This window comes from Callospermophilus lateralis, chromosome 13, assembly GCF_048772815.1.
Source record: "Callospermophilus lateralis isolate mCalLat2 chromosome 13, mCalLat2.hap1, whole genome shotgun sequence".
NCBI lineage: Eukaryota > Metazoa > Chordata > Mammalia > Rodentia > Sciuridae > Callospermophilus > Callospermophilus lateralis.
The window spans coordinates 55965259-55987310 of record NC_135317.1 but is presented as its reverse complement, the minus strand read 5'-3'; the positions used below and the strand labels follow the sequence as shown (position 1 = coordinate 55987310).

At 42.3% G+C, this 22052-nt stretch overlaps 1 protein-coding gene across 1 annotated transcript in view; it reads right to left on the bottom strand.

The window, feature by feature from the left end:
* The window catches only part of Kif26b (kinesin family member 26B), a 471784-nt gene that overhangs the window by 250923 nt on the left and 198809 nt on the right, over positions 1-22052 (bottom strand). The window contains exon 4 of the mRNA XM_076831744.1: positions 3193-3359. Coding sequence (XP_076687859.1) covers positions 3193-3359 — 167 coding nt within the window. The remainder of the gene's footprint in view (positions 1-3192; positions 3360-22052) is intronic.

The following is a 22052-nucleotide window of genomic DNA, read 5'->3' as shown; positions in this document are numbered from 1 at the left end:
AAAATGACATGACCCCCAGTGTGGCCTTCTGCAAGAAAGCCACCCTTTGTGTCCTGACTTGGAGCTACTTGTTCCAGGGCAGACTCAGAGGGCTGCATCTCCATCACACAACCAAGCAGGAAGAGTTGACGCATGGTGAGCACAGATTGGAGTGTAAAGGAACTTATTTCGTCCCCAAATCCCTCTGAGAACAGAGACTCCTATTCTTCCATGTAAATCCATTACCACCAAAGCATTTCCAATATCGACAACAGAAACAAATACACATTTTACCTCTCTCAAAAACTGCCTGTGACATCACCTTACACAGCTCTGCTTTAGCTGAAATTGAAAGGCTCTTTGATGCTGGACTTAGTTCTGTTGGACAACAAAAGCTGAGCTGGTTCTGACAGCAGACCTTAATAAGGTACTCAGTCTTCTGCTGTAGATGCCCATCAGTGACAGATACGCTGCTTCCAGCATTTGGAGAAGGGAAAATCAAATTATTGCCCAGGAGAATGGCAGAGCAAAATGGGGTAATGGGTGAGGGAGGGTAAGATGTGTGTGTATGTGTGCGTGTTTCTGTGTGTTCTTTTTCACACTGGTACTTCCCCCCACTGTGCACTGTAAGCCCTTTGAACACAAACCATGTGCTGTCAGTGCTTATACCATTAAACTCCAAGGGCTATTAATGTTTATGACAAAGAAAATAATTAGGAATTAGGCAGCCCAATGGATCTTTTCCAGTTCTTTGAAAGCTAATACCTCAAGCTCTTAAGAGTTTGCAGAGATGAGTTTTAGAGTCTTTGTTTACTGGAGGGCCTCCTCCAATTGCTATCCTTGGCCCATCCATCTGGGATTCACGTGGGCATCTCCATTCCCACACTGCCCCCTTCTTGACTGTACAAGCAAAAGTCCCATAGAAGACCACCTTTGCCAGTGATCTGTCATTCCTTCCCTGATGTCAGTTGCCTTTTTTTTTTGTTAGATCCTCCCTGATGAACTGAAATCTGGCCCCAGGCACACCATTTGTCTACACTCAGGCCTTCCCAGGCCAATCTTATTATGGCATCTTTTCTTTGGCTTTAAAGACATTGCTGGTTTCCTGGAACAAAAAGGATCCTAAACACTTATCTCTCTAAACAATGTCCCTTGGAAGTCCTAACTTTATTTCTTCCTGCTTTGAATCTGGGTTTTGTTTGTTTGTTTGTTTGGGGGTTGAGTAAGGTGATTTCCTACAAATTTCTCTGAATGGATTCTGAAGACTTTTCAAGTTCAAAGAATGTCAGGGTAGAAAGGAACATTGGAAGCCACCTCTCAGTAGAGCACCATTGATCTCCCTTGCTGATGGGGATTTCACTCTCCCCTGGGCAGTCTGAAAATTGTAGCAAGTTTACCTTCATTGCTAGCTGGGCAATCTCTCCATTCCATCATTAAGGTTCATCCAGTCTTCATCTACACACTCGGGTGCTCCACAGAACCAACCAGATCTCCTTTTACACAATGATCCAAGAGAATGCTTACAGCAGCAAGAAGGTAGCCCTGACCCTTCTCCAGACTGAACCCTCTCAACACTTCTTCTAACATCTTATCTGGTGCTATCTATTTAACATCCTGTTTACTCAGGAGCTTGCAAATCTTTAGCAGAGACATTTTTCTAAGGTTAAGCTCAAGTGTCAAAGATTTCTTAGGTGAACACTTTGGTCAGCCCCCTCCAGACACTCTCATAACCTATCTGATCCTCGGATCTTCTGTGTTTGTGACATTTCCTCATAAACTATTTCACTTCTTCATTCCCTTTCTAAGTGGCATGGATAATGCTTCCCAGGGAACTTGGGGTTCCTGCCCAATGGTCTGAACAACACAGAAATGCATGTACAGACAAGAGCAAAAAATGGCCCCCACTGTTGGGTGGCCAGTATTTATACCCGTATATTTCCTGTTACTTTCCACACATTCAAGTTGGCCCAAGTATCCAGAGAACAATAAATATGGCACCAAAGCACAATGAGCCCCTCCAACTGCATGATCCAACAGGCTCCATGCACCACTTTTATGGGGTCTTAATTCAGGACATTAGTCCTTACTTCCCCCACGGACTTGCTTCTTTCCTCATCAGAGCCCCTTCCTCATATTTTTGTCTTGGATTACATCTTTCACAAGGATAAGAACAGCCACACACAAAATTCCTTCTTAGCAACACACTGGCTAAGTCCATACTGAACTAATAGAAGTGCTTTATAATTTACAATGGTCTCATTTTAAACCTCATTGCAATCTTATGAGTAGGTGTTACCTTCATTGTATAGATGAGGAAACTGAGGCAGAACTGGGATCTTCTAACATCTTATCTGGAGCTATCTATTTAACATCCTGTTTACTCAGCAGCTTGCAAATCTTTGGTAGAGACAGTTTTCTAAGGTTAATCTCCAAGTGTCAAATAAAGAATGAGTCATAGAGAAAAGAGTAGAGGAATCTGGTTTCTATTTCTGGCTTTACTATAAATTAACTCATGGTTGAACTCTCTGGTCCTCAGTTTACTCATTCATAAAATAAGGAGATCGAATTAGACAATCACCCAAGTTCCTTCCCACTCAGCTGTCCTTTGTCTCCAGTCCTGTCTCTGCCATGTTGCTAAAATTAGGCAGAAAACATTGTTAAAATACCTTTCTTTTTTGTTTCTCTTTTTTTTTTACGTTTCCCAGATTAGCTGGACAGTATCTGATCCACTGTCAAGAAAGAAAGAAAGAAAGAAAGAAAGAAAGACCATCTATTTAATAGTTTTTTAGGCAGTCATTTTCTGTAATGAGCAGATCATCTGGAAATATCAGCCACAGGGTTCGACCTATACAAGTCCTCATCCCAAGAAAGACTAGCTTCAGAGCCACATGTTCTTACAGCAGTGGTTCTCAACCCAGGGCACATCTGACAATGTCTGGAGACATATTTGGTGGACACAACAGGGGAAGAACTCTCACTGGCATCTGGAGGGTAGAGACCAAGGATGCTCCTAAACATCTTCCAATGCACAGGACAATCCCTACCATGAACAGTCTTCTGATACAAGATGTCAATCTTGTCAAAATTCGGAATTTCATCTTAATGAGCAAGGTCAAAGGACAGCCCCAAACTAATTCTTCAAGCGAAACGGGTCCACATGGAAGAACCAAGCTGGGCACATGTCAAAGAACCAAGGGTTCAAGCATCTCTTACCTTGCAAAGAAGGAAGCAGCCACCGAGGTGCCTGTGGAAGTCTCACTGGCCACACAGGAGCCCTGTGAGGCGGGGACGCTGCAGGCCGCTGGCTTGTCTGCATTGTAGCGGTTCAGAGCTGCTTCTGTCAGGCCCTCCCGGCTTGTCTCGGTCATCAGCTGGGAGATCTGACAAGGAAAATGGATGTGGAGCTCAGTACCTGTGGCTTATTGCATTTTCTGACCACTGTCAGAATCTCTCTATTTGGGTGAGGGGACCAGTAGTGTGGGGGAAGGGAGAGGGAGGCAAGTGGGAATGGGTTTGCAAGCTACCTGCATTCAGTGATATGTGGGTGCTAAGGGATTCTACAATTCTCCAGCATGTTAGTGAGGCTATCATCTAGTTTTCATTTAAAATAATGGAATAAAATAACCCCTGACATTGCAAGTTTCATTATGTCCACCATTTGGAGGGGAAGTGAAACATGAACCATTATCACATGCTCTTTGCAGCCCAAGACCAGAATGGTACCATCAACTAATGCTGATTTCCAACCCCAAGTGGCCTCAGATGCTCTCAAATGGAGGACTGGGCTAAAGGTATAGTTTGATCCAGGGAAAGGTAAGACTGTGTATGAAGAACCCAAGGAACTAAGCAAAATAGTTTTTGGTGGCAGTGTTTGTGGTCTGCTCTGGGAAGTTGGCAAAACAGGTGAATTTGAGAAGCAAATAAAAACAAACATCATTAACAAGAATTGCCAAAGGTCTTTATGGAGGGTTTAGATTTCTGGTTCATTAAAATAAATGGCTTTCATTTTCTTTGTAACGATTGTGTTTATAACAGAAGTCCTAGAGGATAGCCCATTCTGTCTAAATTCCTATCATATGCTAAGAAGAACCACACTTCTGGGCGAAATGAGAATCTGGTATAGAAGAATACTCTTGGAAAGTGCTAATCTCATGACAAATGTGATAATTACAGAGGCAAAGTCTAAATGTGCTATTCGAAAAACCTGTTCTTTAAAACGTCAGTCTACTTGCAAAATGAGAAAAATGTTAGTTTAAAAGAAAAGGAAACTTCTGTTTAAAAAAAAAAAAAAAAAGTCTTGAGCCCACTCCAACCCTTATATATCAAGTGGAAAATGCTTCTAATCGCTTGGAAAATACAAGTGCAATAAAGCAAAGATCAGGAACAGTTTCTACTTTGTAACGGAGCAGGCCAGTAGGGCACTGAAAGAATCCCATTTGTTAACCTTGGAACATAAAAACATTTGTACTTTTCATTATTAGCAGAATGGCCATTTACTGTGAGTCCCATTGACTCGAAACTTGCTCTGCTTAAATTCCTACTCTTACTTGGAAAGCCCTGGCTCTGTTTAGCTGAAGTTCTGCCAGCGCACACTTTCTTATTCCCATTCATTCAGCGCATTGGAAGGAAACTTGACCCTCGTAAGAGAAACTGGAGAGGAGGCAATAAAGGCAGCTGGTGGCCCGGAGGACATTCCCTGCACTCAGCAAGGGCTGCTGACTCTGCAGAGGGCCCGTGTCACCTCTCCTACACTTCCTCTGCTGCCTGTGGCAGGAAGGGAAGGCTACCCTCTTGCCATTCCCCGAGAGGAAGGAGGCCGGCCAGAGGGGCCAGCTGAGAATATGGTTATGAATACTATTATCCACATTAATTAGTGTTTATGGAGACTCAGGTGGTACAGGATGCCAGCCTATATAATGACCGTCCAAAACAAATCCGCAAAATCATGGCACCGTTGTTTTTTTCAAAGAGCTATAATTTGGGTGGGGGATGTGGCTCAGGGGTAAAGCTCTATCTAGCACACGCGAGGTCCTAGGTTCCATTCCAAGTACAGCCAAGAAAGCCTGGTGGCACATGCATGTTATCCTCCAGGGACTTGGGAGGCCGAGGCAGGAGGATCACAAGTTCAAAGTCAGCCTCAGCAACTTAGCAAGCCCCTAAGCAACTTAGCTAAACCCTATCTCAAAATAAAAAATCAAAAGGAATGGGGATGTGGCTAAGTGGGAAAGTGCCTAGTTAAAAAAAAAAAAAAAGGCGACAATCTAAGGCACACATCTGATCTTGACACACAATGATATATTTGAAAAAAGTCAATAAGCCAGGAAATGAGTGTGCTTTGCAATTAGTGACACCTTATACACTTTAGTGGGTGTTTTCATCCAGTCTGTTGCTTGTGTCATTTCCTTTCATTACTGTATCTCCAATCTGAAGTATGGGGAGAAAAAAATAGGATTCTTCTGCCTCAGTACGTATTATTATCCTTAAAGGTGCCCAGCAAACCCAGAGAGAAGCCGGCATGTGTGTGAGGAATGGGAAGGCGCCTCACAGGGACACAGGCTTCTGAATGGTTCCAGACTCCGGAGTCTGGCCCAGGATGGATATGAACATCCTGCGGGATCATGGTTTTTCAAAAAATGCCACTCGGCAAATGAATTTCAAGGCATAAGTTTCCTCCAGAGAGAGCTACTGGTTATCTTGTGCCAAGCAAGATTGGGTCTTTTAAAGAATTGGAAATTTATGGGCATGGGACATTGGATTCTCAAGCCTACAAGTAGGATTATCCAGTAATTGACTGCTTTTAGAAGTTAGCATAATGGAATGCCCAAGAGTTAAGATGGATCTACAAGATCATTATCTTCCAGTTCTTCTCGTTAGGTACCCGAGGACTGGAGGAGTGATCTGCCAAGTCATGCCAGTGCTCCTCTCTCCTCCCTTCTAGCTGACCCTGCTCTTTACAATTAAAAATATAAATACATTCTCCTTCCTTCTAATTTAAAAAAAAAAAAAAGCATTAACAAATATTAACTTTTTTTTTTTTTTATCTTGGAAAATAACCAAACACATAAAATTGAAATTGAAACTAAAGCCCATGCCTCTGTGTGAGGCTCCTCGCCAATCCCCACACATGGCCTAGTGGTTTACAGGGCACCTTCAAGGACAGCTGATCCGCACTGAGGCCGAAGAATTCTATCCCCATCTCTCCAGACTTGGGATGAGAAATACAGCAGTGAAAAGGCAACATCACAAACAGAAGACTGGGCGAGAGGCCCCTCCAGAGTCCACAAGGTGTCAAAAACGGCACAACACACTCATTTGCTGGTTGACTTTCCTCACAGGTCATTGTGCATCAAAATCAGATGTGTGACTCAGATAATAGCTTCTAATGTAAAAGTCACATGGCCCATCCTGCCCCTTTCCAAACACAGCCAGAATCACGTTCGTATCCTTTTCTGTGCACTCACACCCGCCACCCCCAGGAACCAGACTGAGCTCATTTTGTAGTTTATTTTGAGTGATCTCTACAAATTTTGTTCTGCTTGTTTCACAATGCAGAGATGGCATACCATGAGATGCCTACTCCTATAGACTCTTATCCCCTAAAATTTAATGTTCTCTTTTGTACTTACATGTACTATCTCCATCTGGGATTACAAACTTTCACAAATAATACACAACGTTTTGACTACAGCAACTGCTAATTTATCTCCCCCTCATTCTGCATTCTAGGACCCTGGTCTCCCCCAAGGAAGACTTCCTGCTCCTCCTGCCACAGGGCCTATGCACATGCTTTTGCTCTCTGGAATACGTCAAATTTTCTTTCAGTGTCTGAGCTTTGGATTATACTATGCATCCAATAATAAATCATTTTCTCTTACTTTGCAGCATCATTTAGGTCTAGGGCTGTTTTGCCTACCACTGCATCCTCAGGTTAGCACACAAAGATACTCATACACACAAAGATACTCAAAACATGTTTGTGGTATAACTCTAAGCTTTTGATATTTTCTACTGCTCACATTTATTTGATTAAATCTTCTCTTAACTAAGAATACTTTTTTTTTTTTTTTAAATTTCATTGTTTTGAACACTTGCTTAGCAAGCATGAGGCTCTGGGCTCTATCCCCAATACCACAAATTTAAACAAACAAACAACAACAACAAAAAAAAAAAAACCCTTTTTTCTTTTTCTATTTTGTTGGACTATTAGAATATGACAATATTTTCCCCCAACTCTATCGCTGCCCAAGTGAAGTAGATTTGTTCTACTATGTGATAGTTCAAGGATTGAGTGCTGCCCCACCTTGCAGTGTTGGGGATCAAACATACATGCTAGGCCAGTGTTCTACCACTGAGCTCTTCCCCCAGCTGTTTCTTTTCCGTCCACTAGTTCAGTTGTTCACTCGTTCATATGAATAACTACACATTGGGTATTTGGTAGTGCTAGACACTCTGGCAGGCAAAGGTGTAAACATTTCTAGGCATCTCCGATTCTTCAATATTTACTTCTTCCTTTTTTTAAAAATTTTCTCTTGCAAGTTGTGTACAGTTTCCTGGCAGTCAATATCTATCTTGCTCAAATGTACACTACAGGACAGCTGGCCAAAAGCAACTTCTGTTACCTCTGCTTAGCTCATCTTTATAAAGAGGAGAGGAGCAGGGCTTGCTCTCAGTAGAAGCAGCTACAGATGCTTTAATTTAACAATTAACATCATCTCAGTTCCAGATAATCAATGACAGAGAAAGAGCTTTGTTGCCAAATAAGCTCTCATCCTTCACCCATTTACTGGGATGTAGGCTTCTGAGTGCTGGGTTTTGATGGATAACTTCTTACCAGGATATTGTCTTGCTTGTCACCAAGATACTTGTGACCAAAAAATTTATTCTCACTCAACCTTGAAAACTAACCCTATGACCACATCACAGGCTGTAACTAAATCATCCCATGAATCAAAGTAACAAAATAATTGCCTACTGAGTAAGATTCAGATAGGAAAGAACTGCTCTGAACCAAATTCTTTCTGTGGCTCTCTGAAACTGTGACAGCTTGTTCCTGAATTGGATGTACGTTAAGGCTAACGATCTGTATTTATGACAAATATATCACCATAAAGAGATGCCCTTACATCTGTCCACCCCTTAGCTGCTGATAACCACTTCCCCTTTCTTCCATTGGAAACAGTCAATACAAAGTTGTGTAGACAGGTCGGCTGCTCTTCCCATTTTACAGATGAGAATAAAAGAGGCTCAGAAGAGACAGACGATTTGTCTCAGGCTCACTCAGCCAAATGGGAATAAATACAGGACTCTGATTCCATTCTTTTTGTTTTATTTTCCTTCCTGATATCACCTGACCTCAGTTACTGAGGTTTGTTTAATAACTTGAGGACCAGACAGATTCGGGGGATGATAGAAAGTACACTTTGCTTAGTGTCTGACTTCACGAGATTGGAAACAAAACTACACGGAGAAACTTGTTCTCAGCCCAAGACGTGTTCCCTCTCTCCAAAATGAAGATGTGTGCGGAGAGGCACTATCTCTCTGTAACTCAGTAGCACAGAGGCTTTCACAATGTGTTTTTAGCCAAATCTTTAGGTCAAAGAGAGACTCAGAAGAGTCAAGAAGGAACAAAGGAGTCCAGGTTCACCTGCTTGTGGGACAAGCAGTGCAGTGTCAAACCTGGGCCTGGAGGCCCGAGGAGGGAACAGGTCACTCCCAACATGCTTCTGAAGGAAAGAGCCTGGGCCCCCTGGCCTCCACCCTGGTCCTATGGTAGGGGTGAAATCTCACCCCCCGGGGGGCCCTTGATTCCTCAGCCTCCCTATGCCAGAGCTGGTTCTCAGGAGTGGAATTCTGAGTGGAATTCCCTAAGGAATCCCACAGATTTTGTTCCATGACACAGCACTCATGTGTCTTTTGGCTTCTGAATTTTTACCAGTCAGTGGGGCTCCCCACATTTCAAGGGCGATCTGTGGAAGAGGGGCCTGCTTTTGCAGCTAGGTATAATAAAGGCATTATTCTGTTAGTAAAAATCTTCCCCAAAGCCTTGGGTAATCTATTTCCAAAGGGCCGGGCAATGAGTCTCCTGAGGCCCCTGACCCTTCTCCAGTCATTCCATCACCTCGTGTCTGGCTCCCAGGCCAGGTGTGCAGCACACAGACGGGGCAGAAGAGTGGGCTGTGGTGGATGCCCATGGGGCCCACACAGCAGTCCTAACAGGGCCACCTGCAGAAACTGGAGTCTAAGACAATGGAGTCATTTCACCATGGAGGAAACTGAGGGTCAGAGAGCTTGTCACCTCTACAGGGAAAACAGGTAGCAAGTGGAGGAGCCAAGACCAGAACCTGGATCTGTTTGAGTGGTTTTCATTCTGCACTCTGAACCCTGCTGTTCCATTTCTCTGCTTCAAACCCCCCCCCCCCCCCCCCCCCGCAGAACAGCTTCCTCACTCAGACTCTTCTCACAGGTCCCTCCCTGCAGCCCACTATTTTAAAAAGTCCCCAAGACAGCTGATGTCCTCAAAACTGCAGCTTCACTGCACAATGGGGAATCCAGAGCTTCATTTTTAAAGGACTCTGGTTTACCACTGCTTTGTAGACTGCTCCTAATTTATCTCTTCTCTGGCGATCCTAGGAAAGATATGTAATTCTTCCTGATAAAATTCAGGTTTCCAGACCTCAAAATATCCAACCCACATATCTGAAAAACCCAAAATCTGGTGGAAAGGATTCATTATCAGGATCATGCGTATATGCCTTCCTCCTAGTCTAAAAGCCGCAGCTGAAAACTCACTGGGCGGTCCTGATCACAGACATGGGGGACTAGATTTTCACCACAGGATTGTTTTGGGTTTGGTTCTGATTAAAACCTGAATTTAGCTCTCCAGCTCCTTTACATGGGGTGGGGGGGAACCTCACTACTTAATGGTATCTGTTACTTTCAAAACACCAGATCAAATCCCGCTGGGAATGGCAGGGGGCAGTGGTAAATGAAATACAGGGTGGTAATAAAAGGAGCAAGGTTGAGGGGTGAGGTTGCACACGTGTGTTTGCACAGGTGCTGACACATGTGTATGTGTGTACCTGTGGGGTCCTCCTTGTATGTGACAATCCCACATGGCACTATGTGGGCAATGACAGCTGCTTCTCACAGACTTCATAGAAATAATAAGTCTCCATATATTTCAACCTTATGTATGATTCTTGTCCTCCAATCACTCTTTAAGGTTTTTGCACTGTCTCAATATGAGAAGCTCAGTACTTGTCCCCAAAGAAACAGTCAATCTTAAATTTGGTTATGATCTTGACCGCAGAATCAGAACCAAAGGCTCTTGCTAAGGTTGCCTCCATGTTGCAAATTGCAAACTGTGAGCCATTGACCTTTAACTCCCCCACTAAAGAATGACTCTGAGAGCTACAGCATGTGTCAGCATGGGGGTTCATCTTAAATGGCATTATTGACCCAGAAAGCCACCTCCTTTGACTCTGCCAAGACAGCAGAGAACTCCAACAGTATCCATTTCCTATTAGAGACATCTATGAACAGCAATTGCTTCCTATTCAGTCTTTAATTAACTATATTTAATGATACAATACTCCCCCAAATCTCAGAAAATAGCATCTAATAACATTTTATCTTACACAATTAATATCTCACTGTCTTGGGAGTCTCTTTTTACTGTTATTTGCTCCTTAGATTGATACTTAATGTTTTATGATTTTATAGACATTAAGTGCTCAATAAATATGCTTGATCAATCTTAGCATAAATCAACTCAAAATTTTCTTGAAAAAGATCAGTTTGCAGCTCATTTTTAATCCTGGTGTTGTCTGAGGAAGCTTGTATGCTGTCAATTCTTTGCTTTTAGGGAATTAAGACACTAGAATACATTTTCAAAAAGCTCACATAAATTGTAAATGAGGGAAGTATATCTGCAAAAGCAAAGAGTAAACAAGGCATCCTCAAACCAAAGATAAAACAAACTCCAGCTGATCATGCAGATGTCCCGTGGCAGATGGACAGATCATAGAAAGCTGACCATGGTGAACAGAAACACACCTTCCTCCCACATAAGCCTTATTCGGTTTTTACTCAGATCAGAAAGAGACAGAAAAAATTGTTTCACATCCTTTTCTTTATGTGAGTCTTTGCTTTCATGGTAGGAATACGTCTCCATCCCCTTGTGGAGTCACTTGTGGGGCTGACTGTGAGTGCATCTGGCAGAGGGGGGCCCCAGCACGGCTCCCCCCAAGGAGCAGCTGCCACTTTGCAACCCGCCAGACTCTTCCTTCAGAGCCAAGGAGAGCAGCTATGGAGGACTCTTGCTCTTGACAGCCACGGGTACATGTCTCTTGCTTCAGTGCTTCTCCCTCTGGGGACTGAAATGCTTCATTTCACAAGTTATGTTGATTTCATCCTCGCAGGACGAGAAACAAAAGAAATGGTCCACTTAAGAGGGAAGCGCTGGCACACTCCACCGGCGACCAGTCCCTCCTCTGCAGTACCCATGTGTGTCAGTGTCTCCTGTGGACCCTGCTGCCCTCCGTCCTCCATCACTGATGTCACTCAGCTCTTTTATTCCCATACTTTCTGCTCCTGAGATACTGGGACACCCTGCTTGTCCCTTCACCTGGAAACCAGAACAACTCAGAATTGCAATGCCGTGATTCAAAGGCAGGGCAGGTGGCGCTGCGCCTGCTTTCAGCAGGGTCTGTGATGGGGCAAAAGCCAACATCAGCAAGACTCATTTTGGTTCAGAAGTCTCAGAAAACATTGCAGCAAGTTCACTATTTGCCGGGTCCTTTTTGCTTGAATAAAATGTACGAGGGCAATACAACAAATTTTCCCCTTTCTAAACATTATCTAAAAAATAACTACAGCTACAACACAGAACACACTGCATGATTCCACTTCTAGGAGGTATGCAGAATAATCAAATCCATAGAGGTAGAAAATAGAACGGAGGTTGCAAGGGACACAGGGAGTAGGGAGTTGGTGTCCAGTGGGTCTGGAGTTTGGGTTTGGGATGACAAAGGTGCTGGAGGTATGTGGTGGTGATGGCCACACAAGGAGAATGGACTTAAGACCACTGAACTGTAGACTCAAAAACGGGTAAAATGCTCAAGTTTAGGTCATGTATATTTTAGCATGTGCGCACACACACACAAGCACACACAAAACAATACTAAGGAGTTAATCCCTTTTGTTCCAGGAGGTCGTGCACCTGCTCTGCCATTTAGGGAGGTCATGAGGACTATGAATGAGGGGATCAGAGTCAGAGAAAATGGCCAAGAGCCTAGGGTTTCTGTCCTCCAGTGACTCTGATGTGTCTCTGCACATGGTGCGTCTTATCGGGGATGGTCACAGTGCAAAGTGACAAGACCCCAACTAGCCCATGCCTGAGGGCTGCAGGAGCTGAGCCAGGCTGGGCCCTCCACAGAGGGAAGGAGGGGGAGGGGAAGTAAAGGGGGAGGGGAAGGAGAGGACGAGAGCAGGCTGGGGGGATCTGGGCTGGGGAAAGCCCCCACATGAACTTGACTCTCTCATTAAACATTATTTGATTTCTTTCCACTTGTGTAAATAAAATACCATCCTTTCTTATCTTCCCACAAGCCTGCTAAGTCACACCTGAATAGCCAGCTAACATTCTTTTCATAACCTCGTATTCCAGATCCTTCCTTAGGTGCAGGGTTTACTCTTAGACATTTAAATAAAATTAAAAACAAATCAATAATAAATACAACTCATTTTCCTAGTGCTCTTGGAATGCTATCCTTGGCGCACGGGTGGTGGCTTCCTAGACTGGAAGCTTGCCCCAGGCCTGGCCCTGTCCCCATGGGGCTCCGATGCACACACAAATCACCTCTAAGACTCTGAGTCTGGCCTTGGGTTACACAGATAAACTCCTCCCTGGGCTGATCACCCCTCTGTCCCCAGCCAGCATCAACAGGCCAAGATGGGATTCGTATGTCCCAGGACTGGACGTTTGATTACCCTTATTATCTTAGCTTGGTTTGGCTATAAATTTTATTAGTGGCCATAAAATTATCCATCCACAGCATTTGACTCAGTGACCTCTTGCAAAAGAGAATTCCACAACCGTGACACACAGGGCCTACGAGGGCTGCCTTTTCTTCCCCCTTAATTTATAGCCTCACCTTCATCAGTGTTCCGCCCTATGTGATGAGACTGAGCAAATAGAAGAGGCTGCTCAGTTTCATGAAACCCTTTATCAGGGCTTAAATCTGGCCCCTCAGCACCTGGTAACTGTTTTCTTTTATTCTTTGTTTTGCTAGAAGGTAAAAGGGCAGGGCCACCTCTCTGCTTGGAAAAATGTGAGGCAAAGGGCTAGCTGCATTTCTATTTTAGACTCCTCCCTTAGATTTTGCAGTTCCAACATATGCAGCCTAAGGCAGAGTTCAAATGTGTTTTTTAAAGAACCTCTTTTTTTTTTTTTTCTTCTTCCTGGTATTAGGGATAGAACCCAGGGGCACTTACCACTGAGCTATCACTTATTTGAGACAGAGTCTCACTAAGTTGCCCAGGCTGGCCTCAAACTTTCGATCCTCCTGCCTCAGCCTCCTGTGCAGCTGGGATCCCAGGCATGCACTATCACACCTGGCTTAAAGAATCTCTTATAAAACAAAGGCTAACGTCTAATCATCAAGTTTGGGGTATTTCTTCTACGAGCATATTTTAATTCACCTTGTAGTCATGCTCAACTGTGATACTTTGAATACTTAACCTTCAGTTATGTTTTGCAGGGTGGTTTCAGTGACATATTCAAGGACATATAAATATTCAAGGAGTCCAGTTGATGTGAAAGAGAACTTCAGCCTGAGAGACCTTTAAGGAAGAAACATCAAGTGTCCTCATGGATCAACATTTTAATAATGATCATTTTGAGTGCTTGCCATGAACTATGTTACAGGAATTGCCACATTTAACCCCAACAACCCTATGAAGTTGGCATCACTGTTATCAAACTCTGTCAGTCACATGGAGCAGGGACCGCTTTGGGGCTTGGTTCCCTTCTCTCCTTTAGTTTACACTGTGGGGATTGGGCCCATCATCATCTAAAGAATGTACAAGTCCCTAACTATGGCTACCCCCTGCAGGAGATGGCTAACGGCCAACAATCTGATAAAGAAAAAAGGGATCATTTGAATAATTTCTCAATATGCACTAAAAGGCTCTCTCTACCCAGTGTTTTGTGACTTTTATGATCAAATGAAAATAAAGTCAAATGGTCTGAATCTTAATGTAATTTATTTCATTACCAATTTGCAACTGAGCAAACTCAGGCTGAAATCACAAGTCTAGTCATCTCAGCCCCGACATCAGGGTCAGACAAGAGGCTATTTCCAGGTCAGCTCCCAAAACCTAGGAGGAGAAACCCCTTTCTTAATATTCTCAATCACTTGGGTCTGCTCTTCTATGGGGGAAGGTTACCAAGGTTTTTCACCCACAAATGGTCAACTGAGCCCCAGGAAGCGTGTCCTGACCATTCTTCCCAACACTGAATGATCAGAGCCTCCATACATTCCTCAAACCTGTCATTATGATACCAGAGCATCTGTTTTAATGTGGGGGTCCTTTTTTTGGTGTTGAGTATTGGCCTGTGCAATGCTACGCACACCCTTTATCACTGAGCTAACCACTCCCCAGCCACTCTTTCATTTTGTAACTGCCTGTCTGTCCCCAGTCTCTCTCCCTAACAAGAGAATAGGTCCTTAGAAGCAGGAAATGTATATGTCTATTCTCCTCAGTATTAACAGCCCAGGACAGTGTCTAGATATGGGAAATATCTAATAAATTACATTAATGCATTAATTAACAAATACATGCACATGCAAGTGAACTTAATCTAGCTGGTTTGGAATTGCTGGAATTTTATTTGTTTTAAGCGATGAAAGGTTATTTTCATCTGGTTTTAAAAAATTATGGGCACAGAAATCTTTCTTTAATTAAGTGCTTCAGCACACACTGAGCTCAATACAGTGTTGAGTGGCTGAAGTGGGGGAGAGAAAGGGAAAACAAGAAAGAGAGAGAAAAAAGGACAAAAACAAAAAGAAGGATTTTTTTTTCTCTCTGCTCTGCCCCGACCCACCTGGATTATAACCACTAAGGTAGGATGCTCCAATTGGAGTCAGATGGACAAAACTGAATGATCAGTGTCTTCCCAGTGCCTGGAAAGGGTATGACAGGTATCAGGAAGGAGAAGAAAGAAAGATAAAACAACTCCCATGCAAGATGAAAACAGGAGAGGAGAGGTAAGTAATTTTTCCTCTCCGCCAGCTTTAGTGTGAGCATGTGACAGCCATGGCTGGAGAGCAGGAATTCTCTGGAATATGGAGCCAGGGATCATAAGAATACAGTTTCCCGGAACATTCAAGCCCAAAGGCTGATGGCCCACCCCTCTGCCCCAGTTTTTCTTTATACTATACTTAAATTTCAAAGTCATCCTCTTTCCCTTTTCCATTAAAAAAACAAAAACAAACAAACAAACAAAAAAAAAAACAGTCCTAGCCTTTGAAGAGAGGGCTTGGACTCTCTGAATATCTGAATACTTGCTTTACGTTCCTTTTGCAGAACAGCATTGTTTATTAGTTATGCTGCTAAGGGTAAACACAATGAGATTAAGAAACTGAACATTAGATTAGCTGGAACTGATGTAGCATTTAATTCTAATACAGATCCTGGCCTTTTCCATCTACGTTTAATCTGGTATTTTTTTTCCCTCTGGATGAAGGGCATCATCATGCATCTCATCTCTAAGAGGTCATCTCTTCCCAGGGTCTATGTCACTATTCTTCATTGAAATCTTGGGTAATTCTTGAAAAATTTTCAAGGCAGTGCATTGTGATCTGGAACTTACAAGGTGCATTCCTTGTAGGCATCATCCCACTTCCTCATATTTGTCTTAAATTCTTGTGCAAAAACATAATGAGGGGTCTGTAGACAACACTGGGCTGTAAGTGCAGAATGGCCAGAAAAGTAAATGCCTAGGCAACCTTGCATTCGGGACAAAGGCAAGAAATAGTATTGGACACTTAACAATAACATATATGCATGCAACACACATGTGCATGCCCCCCCCACACACACACACATACACACCCCCCAGACGATGCTGGGGATGGCAGAAAGGAGAGCCTGTACAAGACACAGGGGTGAATGAGGTCTGTGTTTACTGGAGCCCAAACACCAGGAACCATGAGAGCACAGTTCTACAGGGCTCAGATCAGCCAGGGAAAGTGTTTTTCCTTGTTTGGGTTTCTTCAAAGAAACTGACAGCGCTGGGGCTGGCTCTAGATCCCATGATTTTCTCTGCTCTGTCCCGACCCACTAAGGTAAGATGCTCCAATTGGAGGCAGGACGGACCAAACTGAATGATCAGTGTTTTCCCAGTGCCTGGCAAAGGGTATGACAGGTATCAGGCTCTCTGCAAATGCTGCATTAAAGAAGAACTAATTCTGGGCTTGGCTCTGTTGGAATATATAGGAGGCTTTGGGAAAGTCATTTCCCCTCTCTTAGCCCTGATTTCCCCAGTGAAGAGAACTTGAGTGTCTGGGATGAAATGAGATAATGCAGCCAAATGTGCCCTGTGGGTTCTGAAAGTCATAACCAAATATAAAACAGGAACATTTAGAAACATCCTTATTATATCTTTAAAATATGTCCCTAACTTAACATTCAAGTGAACTTTATGAGAACTCTTACAAACATGTCTATGACAAACAAAAACACTCCCCACCACTGCCCTAAATAACTGACGTTGAACAAGGAATTGATGTAGTTCAGCGTCAGCTCGTTGTCCCAGAGTAATGCACTGGTTTTTATGGCTCCAGTTTTGACTTAATCTCATATTTTCTGTTTACTGACTACAAAAATGCCACATTCTACACAATCCAGGAAAAAAAAATGGATCTGGAAAAGCCCTTAGATGTAGTCTAGGATAGGGCAGCAGAATTCTAAAGAGGTTGAAAATTTCAGTAATACAGTCACTATAGTTTAGCTAGGCCATGGGCACAGTTTTACCCAGATGACCCACTGTGGAACCCTTAATACCTCTCTGCATCTTAGCTTCCAAAATCAGAGATACATCATAAGGAATATTAGCTACAAACACTCTCAAATATCCTCCTTGTCAAATAAAAATGGCATCAGAGTCAAAATCAATGCTTTAAAATTTTCTTTGCAAACTTGCACACAAGTAGGCAAGCATTCGTAAGCTGACCTAAAACAGTCTGCTGAAGATGTCTGGAATTGTTCTGTGTAATCCCCATCTGAGTTTAGAATCCCTTCCTCTACAAAACTGGGATTTAAGCTTTCACACTATTCCCACACATCCAGAGAACAGCTCATCAGAGTTGCTTACTAGGAAGCTCTGGATCATTAATCGTAATCAGGATTGATTCTAATCTTGTCACCAAACCCATGACATTTTGCAGCTGATGGTATTCTAAATAGGGTCACTTATTTGGACTATTAATAAAATATACTTATTTACATGTGTTTGTTGCCATTTCTCATTTCATTAATAAAAATAACATTAAAAATGCTTTAGATATTTAATGATATGTGGGGATTCCCTAACTCCTTCCTTAACCCCAAGTACTCAATTTTAGGAATATTTAAAAATCCTACACCTCACAAGTTATAAAACAAAATTCCCAAGTTAATATTTTGTCTCTGTCCAACTTCAAATCTATACAATTTTAACAGCATTCCCCCACACTGATTTTTGCATAATTAGCAGAGACAAAGATTTTCTGTGTGAGTTGACACCAGACAATTGTAAAGTCTCATCATATCTTTGCTAAATAAATATTCTTCTTCTTTTTTTCCTGTTGTGGTTGTAACATTCCATCCAGTGTCCTAATTTCTTCACTTGGTGGTTCCACTCAAATTTCTTCTCTGTTCATCTAAGATGTTGCTTTTTCTCTTCTATTGTGTATGCTATGGCTTTCCCCAAAGCTCAGCTATACTTTCCACTTGTTGGAACTTTATAATACGGGTCAGGCCTCACAAAGTCAATACCAACTAACTTATTGTGAGCATATCTAACTAGACTCCCTGAGCTAACAAATCAGAGCCAGCAAGATTGGCATTCCCCAACACCTCAGGGACCACTGCCAGCATGTTTTATTCTCAAACAGAGTTGGACCTGGGAGTTCATCTCTTCCATATCTGCCCTTTTGTTACAAACCTTGAGTCCCTGGAGTCTGCTATTTAAAACAGAGCTGATCTTTTGGGATTCTTGTCTTTCATACACACTTGAAAAGCTATTCATCTAATCCTGAGTTAAAAGACTCTCAAGCTGCATTTTAAAAAATCCATCTTGTTGCAAGTTCCCCAAATTGAATTATTCTCTTAACAATCTTTTGAGAGAAAGCAACACCTTAGCTAAGTCTGTTGTTTCCTTAGCTCCCATCCCCAGACCATGATTCTATTCTTACCTCAAAGTAACTTGAAAGTCTGAGGCACTTCCATATATGTAGGGCAATCATACAAACAGGGCCAAGTTTTCAGATCCTGAGACTGGAATCAACCAGGCCATCTCTGAAAGAAGCTGATGACCCAAAATGGCAATTTCCAATACAGATTGGGAATTCACAACACTCATAGCAACTCTTTGTTAGTGCAGACAGCAACCTCTCCATTTTGGAAGGTCAGTTCCATGAGGGCAAGAAATAAATCTTGCCTTTTGGAGTAACTCTAATGACCCTGAATAGTCCTCTTGGTGTTAAGTATTAAATACAATGCCATTAAGAATTTGTACAGGGCTCACCACCAGCAGAATCATAAAACATCACCAAGAGTGAAAAGACACGTACCCATTTTGTATTTAGCTGAGGATGCAGTTGATTTTATCCCCTGAAGCCTGAGATGAGGTCAAAATAAACACACACACACACACACACACACACACACACACACACCCCTAAATTGTCCTTCCAAAAGGGAACAAACTCAAACAATGTCTCTGAGAGAGAATGAAAACTACTCCTCTTGAGGGGAAGGAACACTAAAAAATATCATTTAAAATATACAAAGACACATCTGAGAATCAGTTACAGGCCCACTGAGTAAATATGTACAATTAAGAATCTCAAATTAGATTAGTCCCAAAAGGAATATAGCCAAAAAGTGGGATTGGAAGTTTTGAAGGCACCTTTCCTCTCTAAACCTGTAAGAACAATACAAGTACACAAGTTGACCACAGTGACTCTAGCATACAACTACTGAAAGGAGGAGATGGACCAGATGCCTGGGAAACTCTTCTCAAAAGCATAAGTTTTTTGGCCCAATGCAGGGGTACACACCTGTAATCCCAGTGGCTCAGGAGACTGAGGCAGGAGGATCATGACTTCAAAGCCAGCCTCAGCAAATATGAGGCACTAAGCAACTCAGTGAAGCCCTATCTCTAAATCAAATACAAAATAAGGCTGTGGCTATGGCTCAGTGGGCGAGTGCCCCTGAGTTCAATGCACAGTACCCCCCAACTCCCCCCCAAAAAAAGTCTTGAGGTTTTTTTTTTTTTTTTTAATGTGTAAAGGCTTCTAATGCTAGAACTTAAACTAGCATAACCCTATAATCAAAGGTTGTAATTTCATTAATGTCTCGGACAGAACTTAGCCCAGAATGAACCTGGCACATCATGCATGCCCATCTTCTCAGCTGATTCCTGTCGAAGGCAGCCTTCAGCGATAACGTATCTATGTCAATCATGTCTTTCATTTTTCAAGTTCATTCAACTTAAAATATTTTGTGTTATTGTCCCCTGAGAACATTTACACATGTCAAATCCTATCTCCTGTTTGTTGGTTCAGGAATCATGCTTACTTGATGATCAGTTTTTATTGGGAAGGAAAAGGCAGTATTTATGAAAGTGCTTTATCTTCAAATTCTGGGAGGGGCGACTTTTCTCCAATCCAGGTCACCATGGGGATCCTTTGCCACATTCAAGGGTCAAACATAAAAAGGCAGTAGTGGGAATGAGAGGCGTGGGCTCTCTGTCCTGTGAGCCTGCCAAACCCGGCAGACAGGAGGGACTCAGATGAAGGCACCCCGGTTTAAAGGAACTTTGTTCTGTTTGTGCTTTGTTTAAATCCCAGAGTGGGAGATGACCCACAATAAGCCACTTGAACCTTTTTTTCTCTGTAATTCTCCAGCTGAAATACAGTATGTGGGAGTTCTTTCAATAGCAGTTATGCAGGCCTTTTCAGAGACTAAATTTGAATACTCCACAGTTGGGACTTGGAGCTGCCCAACAACAGCTTGAAAAAACTAATGGCACCCCTCGCCAGCCTTGCCCTCCTTCATTTTTGGCGGGCCTTCTGGGGCCTCCCAACCTTCCCAGCCCACTGCCAGGAGCCGCCGCCCTCTGAGACCCGCCCCTCTTCCCTGTGGACTGCTGCTATTTGCCATTGCTTATCTATTGGAAGCTGGAGTAATAAGAACAAACTCAGCTAAACTAAATTGGTCCTTTGTTTGCCATTATCATAAAAATTTTATGTAGAAACTAATAAAAACATGCTTTACGTGCACAGTTACATGGGTTTGCACAGGCAATAATATCCAGCAAGTTATATCCATAAATCCAGTTATAGACACTTAGGAATAAATATTTTATCTTTACCAATGTTTCTGTTTATTGAAAGGAAGGTGTGAACACAGAGTCATACGGCTGATCTGTGATTTTTAAGGGCCCTTAAGTCCCCTGCATGCTTCTCTGTGAGATCAGAAAGGTCCTTTCAGAATTTTCTGGGTAATTTTCCAAATTCTTTAGCCTCTTGAAAATTCTATATTAATCAGACCTCCTACCCATGTAAATGGAAAGCATTTTAACAAAAGCATTTAAAAATTAGTCATTTTTGAAATGAGTTCAGGATTTTCTTCAAAATTTTTAAGGCAAACAAAAAGACTCCATTCTCTTCCCAACTGGGACCTTGGGGCAGATTTACAATAGATTTAATTAAAGAAGGCTGAATGAAACCCAAATCCAACAACAACAACTACAAATAGGATCACTGGATATTTAGCTTTCCCTTCAGTAATTCACTGTAAAATACATGGAATGAGTTGAGGTTTTTGTTCTGTGTTTTCTTTCCTCCTAGGGGTGACCTTTCCAATAGACATATAATGGGAGCCACAGATGCAAGCCTCACATGTCTCTTTGAATTTTCTAGAAGCCACATTTAAAAAGTGTAAAGAGCAAGCTGAAATTAATAACATCTTATTTAATCTAATAGATCAAAAAAATCATCATTTCAACATATAATCGCTATTTTAAAACTTACTACATTCTTTTTCACAGACCAAATCTTTGAAATCTAACATGCATTTTATGCTTACACCATAATTCATTTCAGACTAGCTGCATCTCAAGTGCTGAATACCCTTGTGTGCCTGGTAGCCACCACTACATAACACATATCTAAAGAATCTTCAACTAGACAAGGGAAATGTGATTTCAAACTAATTTCACTATCTCTGTGACTTTTTTGGTTTTGTTTTTTTTGTTTTTGGTGGTACTGGGGAGTAGGATCTCATGCAAGGTAGGCAAGCGCTGTACCACTAAGCCACAACCCCAAGCCTCTCTGTGACTATTTTATACTCTGTGGGCACACCTTCCTCAGGTTATACTTATGAATTCAGAATGTTATAAACTCAGAAAATATTTAAATAAAATTAAACTAAAGTTGTGTTATTTTAAAAGTCCATGGGGGGGCGGTCTATAATTTATTGTTAAATAAGTAAAGGTAAAATAAACCAGTTGAAAAGGAGAAATACTTAGGAGAGTCAAAAAGAAAGGCTTTATCGACAGTTACCAGAGGTGGATAAGAAAAGGTTACAGATCTGCCCTTCTCCCAGCCTCTGCAGCTTCTCAAATGCAGCCCACAGTGAAGTCCCTTCCATATAAAATTATACTCTCAGAACATGAGAAGCCATTTTCTTTACATTTAACTTTTTTTTTCCCTAAAGAAACTATGTATCAGACTTCTGTGACCTTTTTTTAAAATGGCATCTTCTATTACTCTTGCATTATCCCCCCTCCCCCCTTTTTTTTA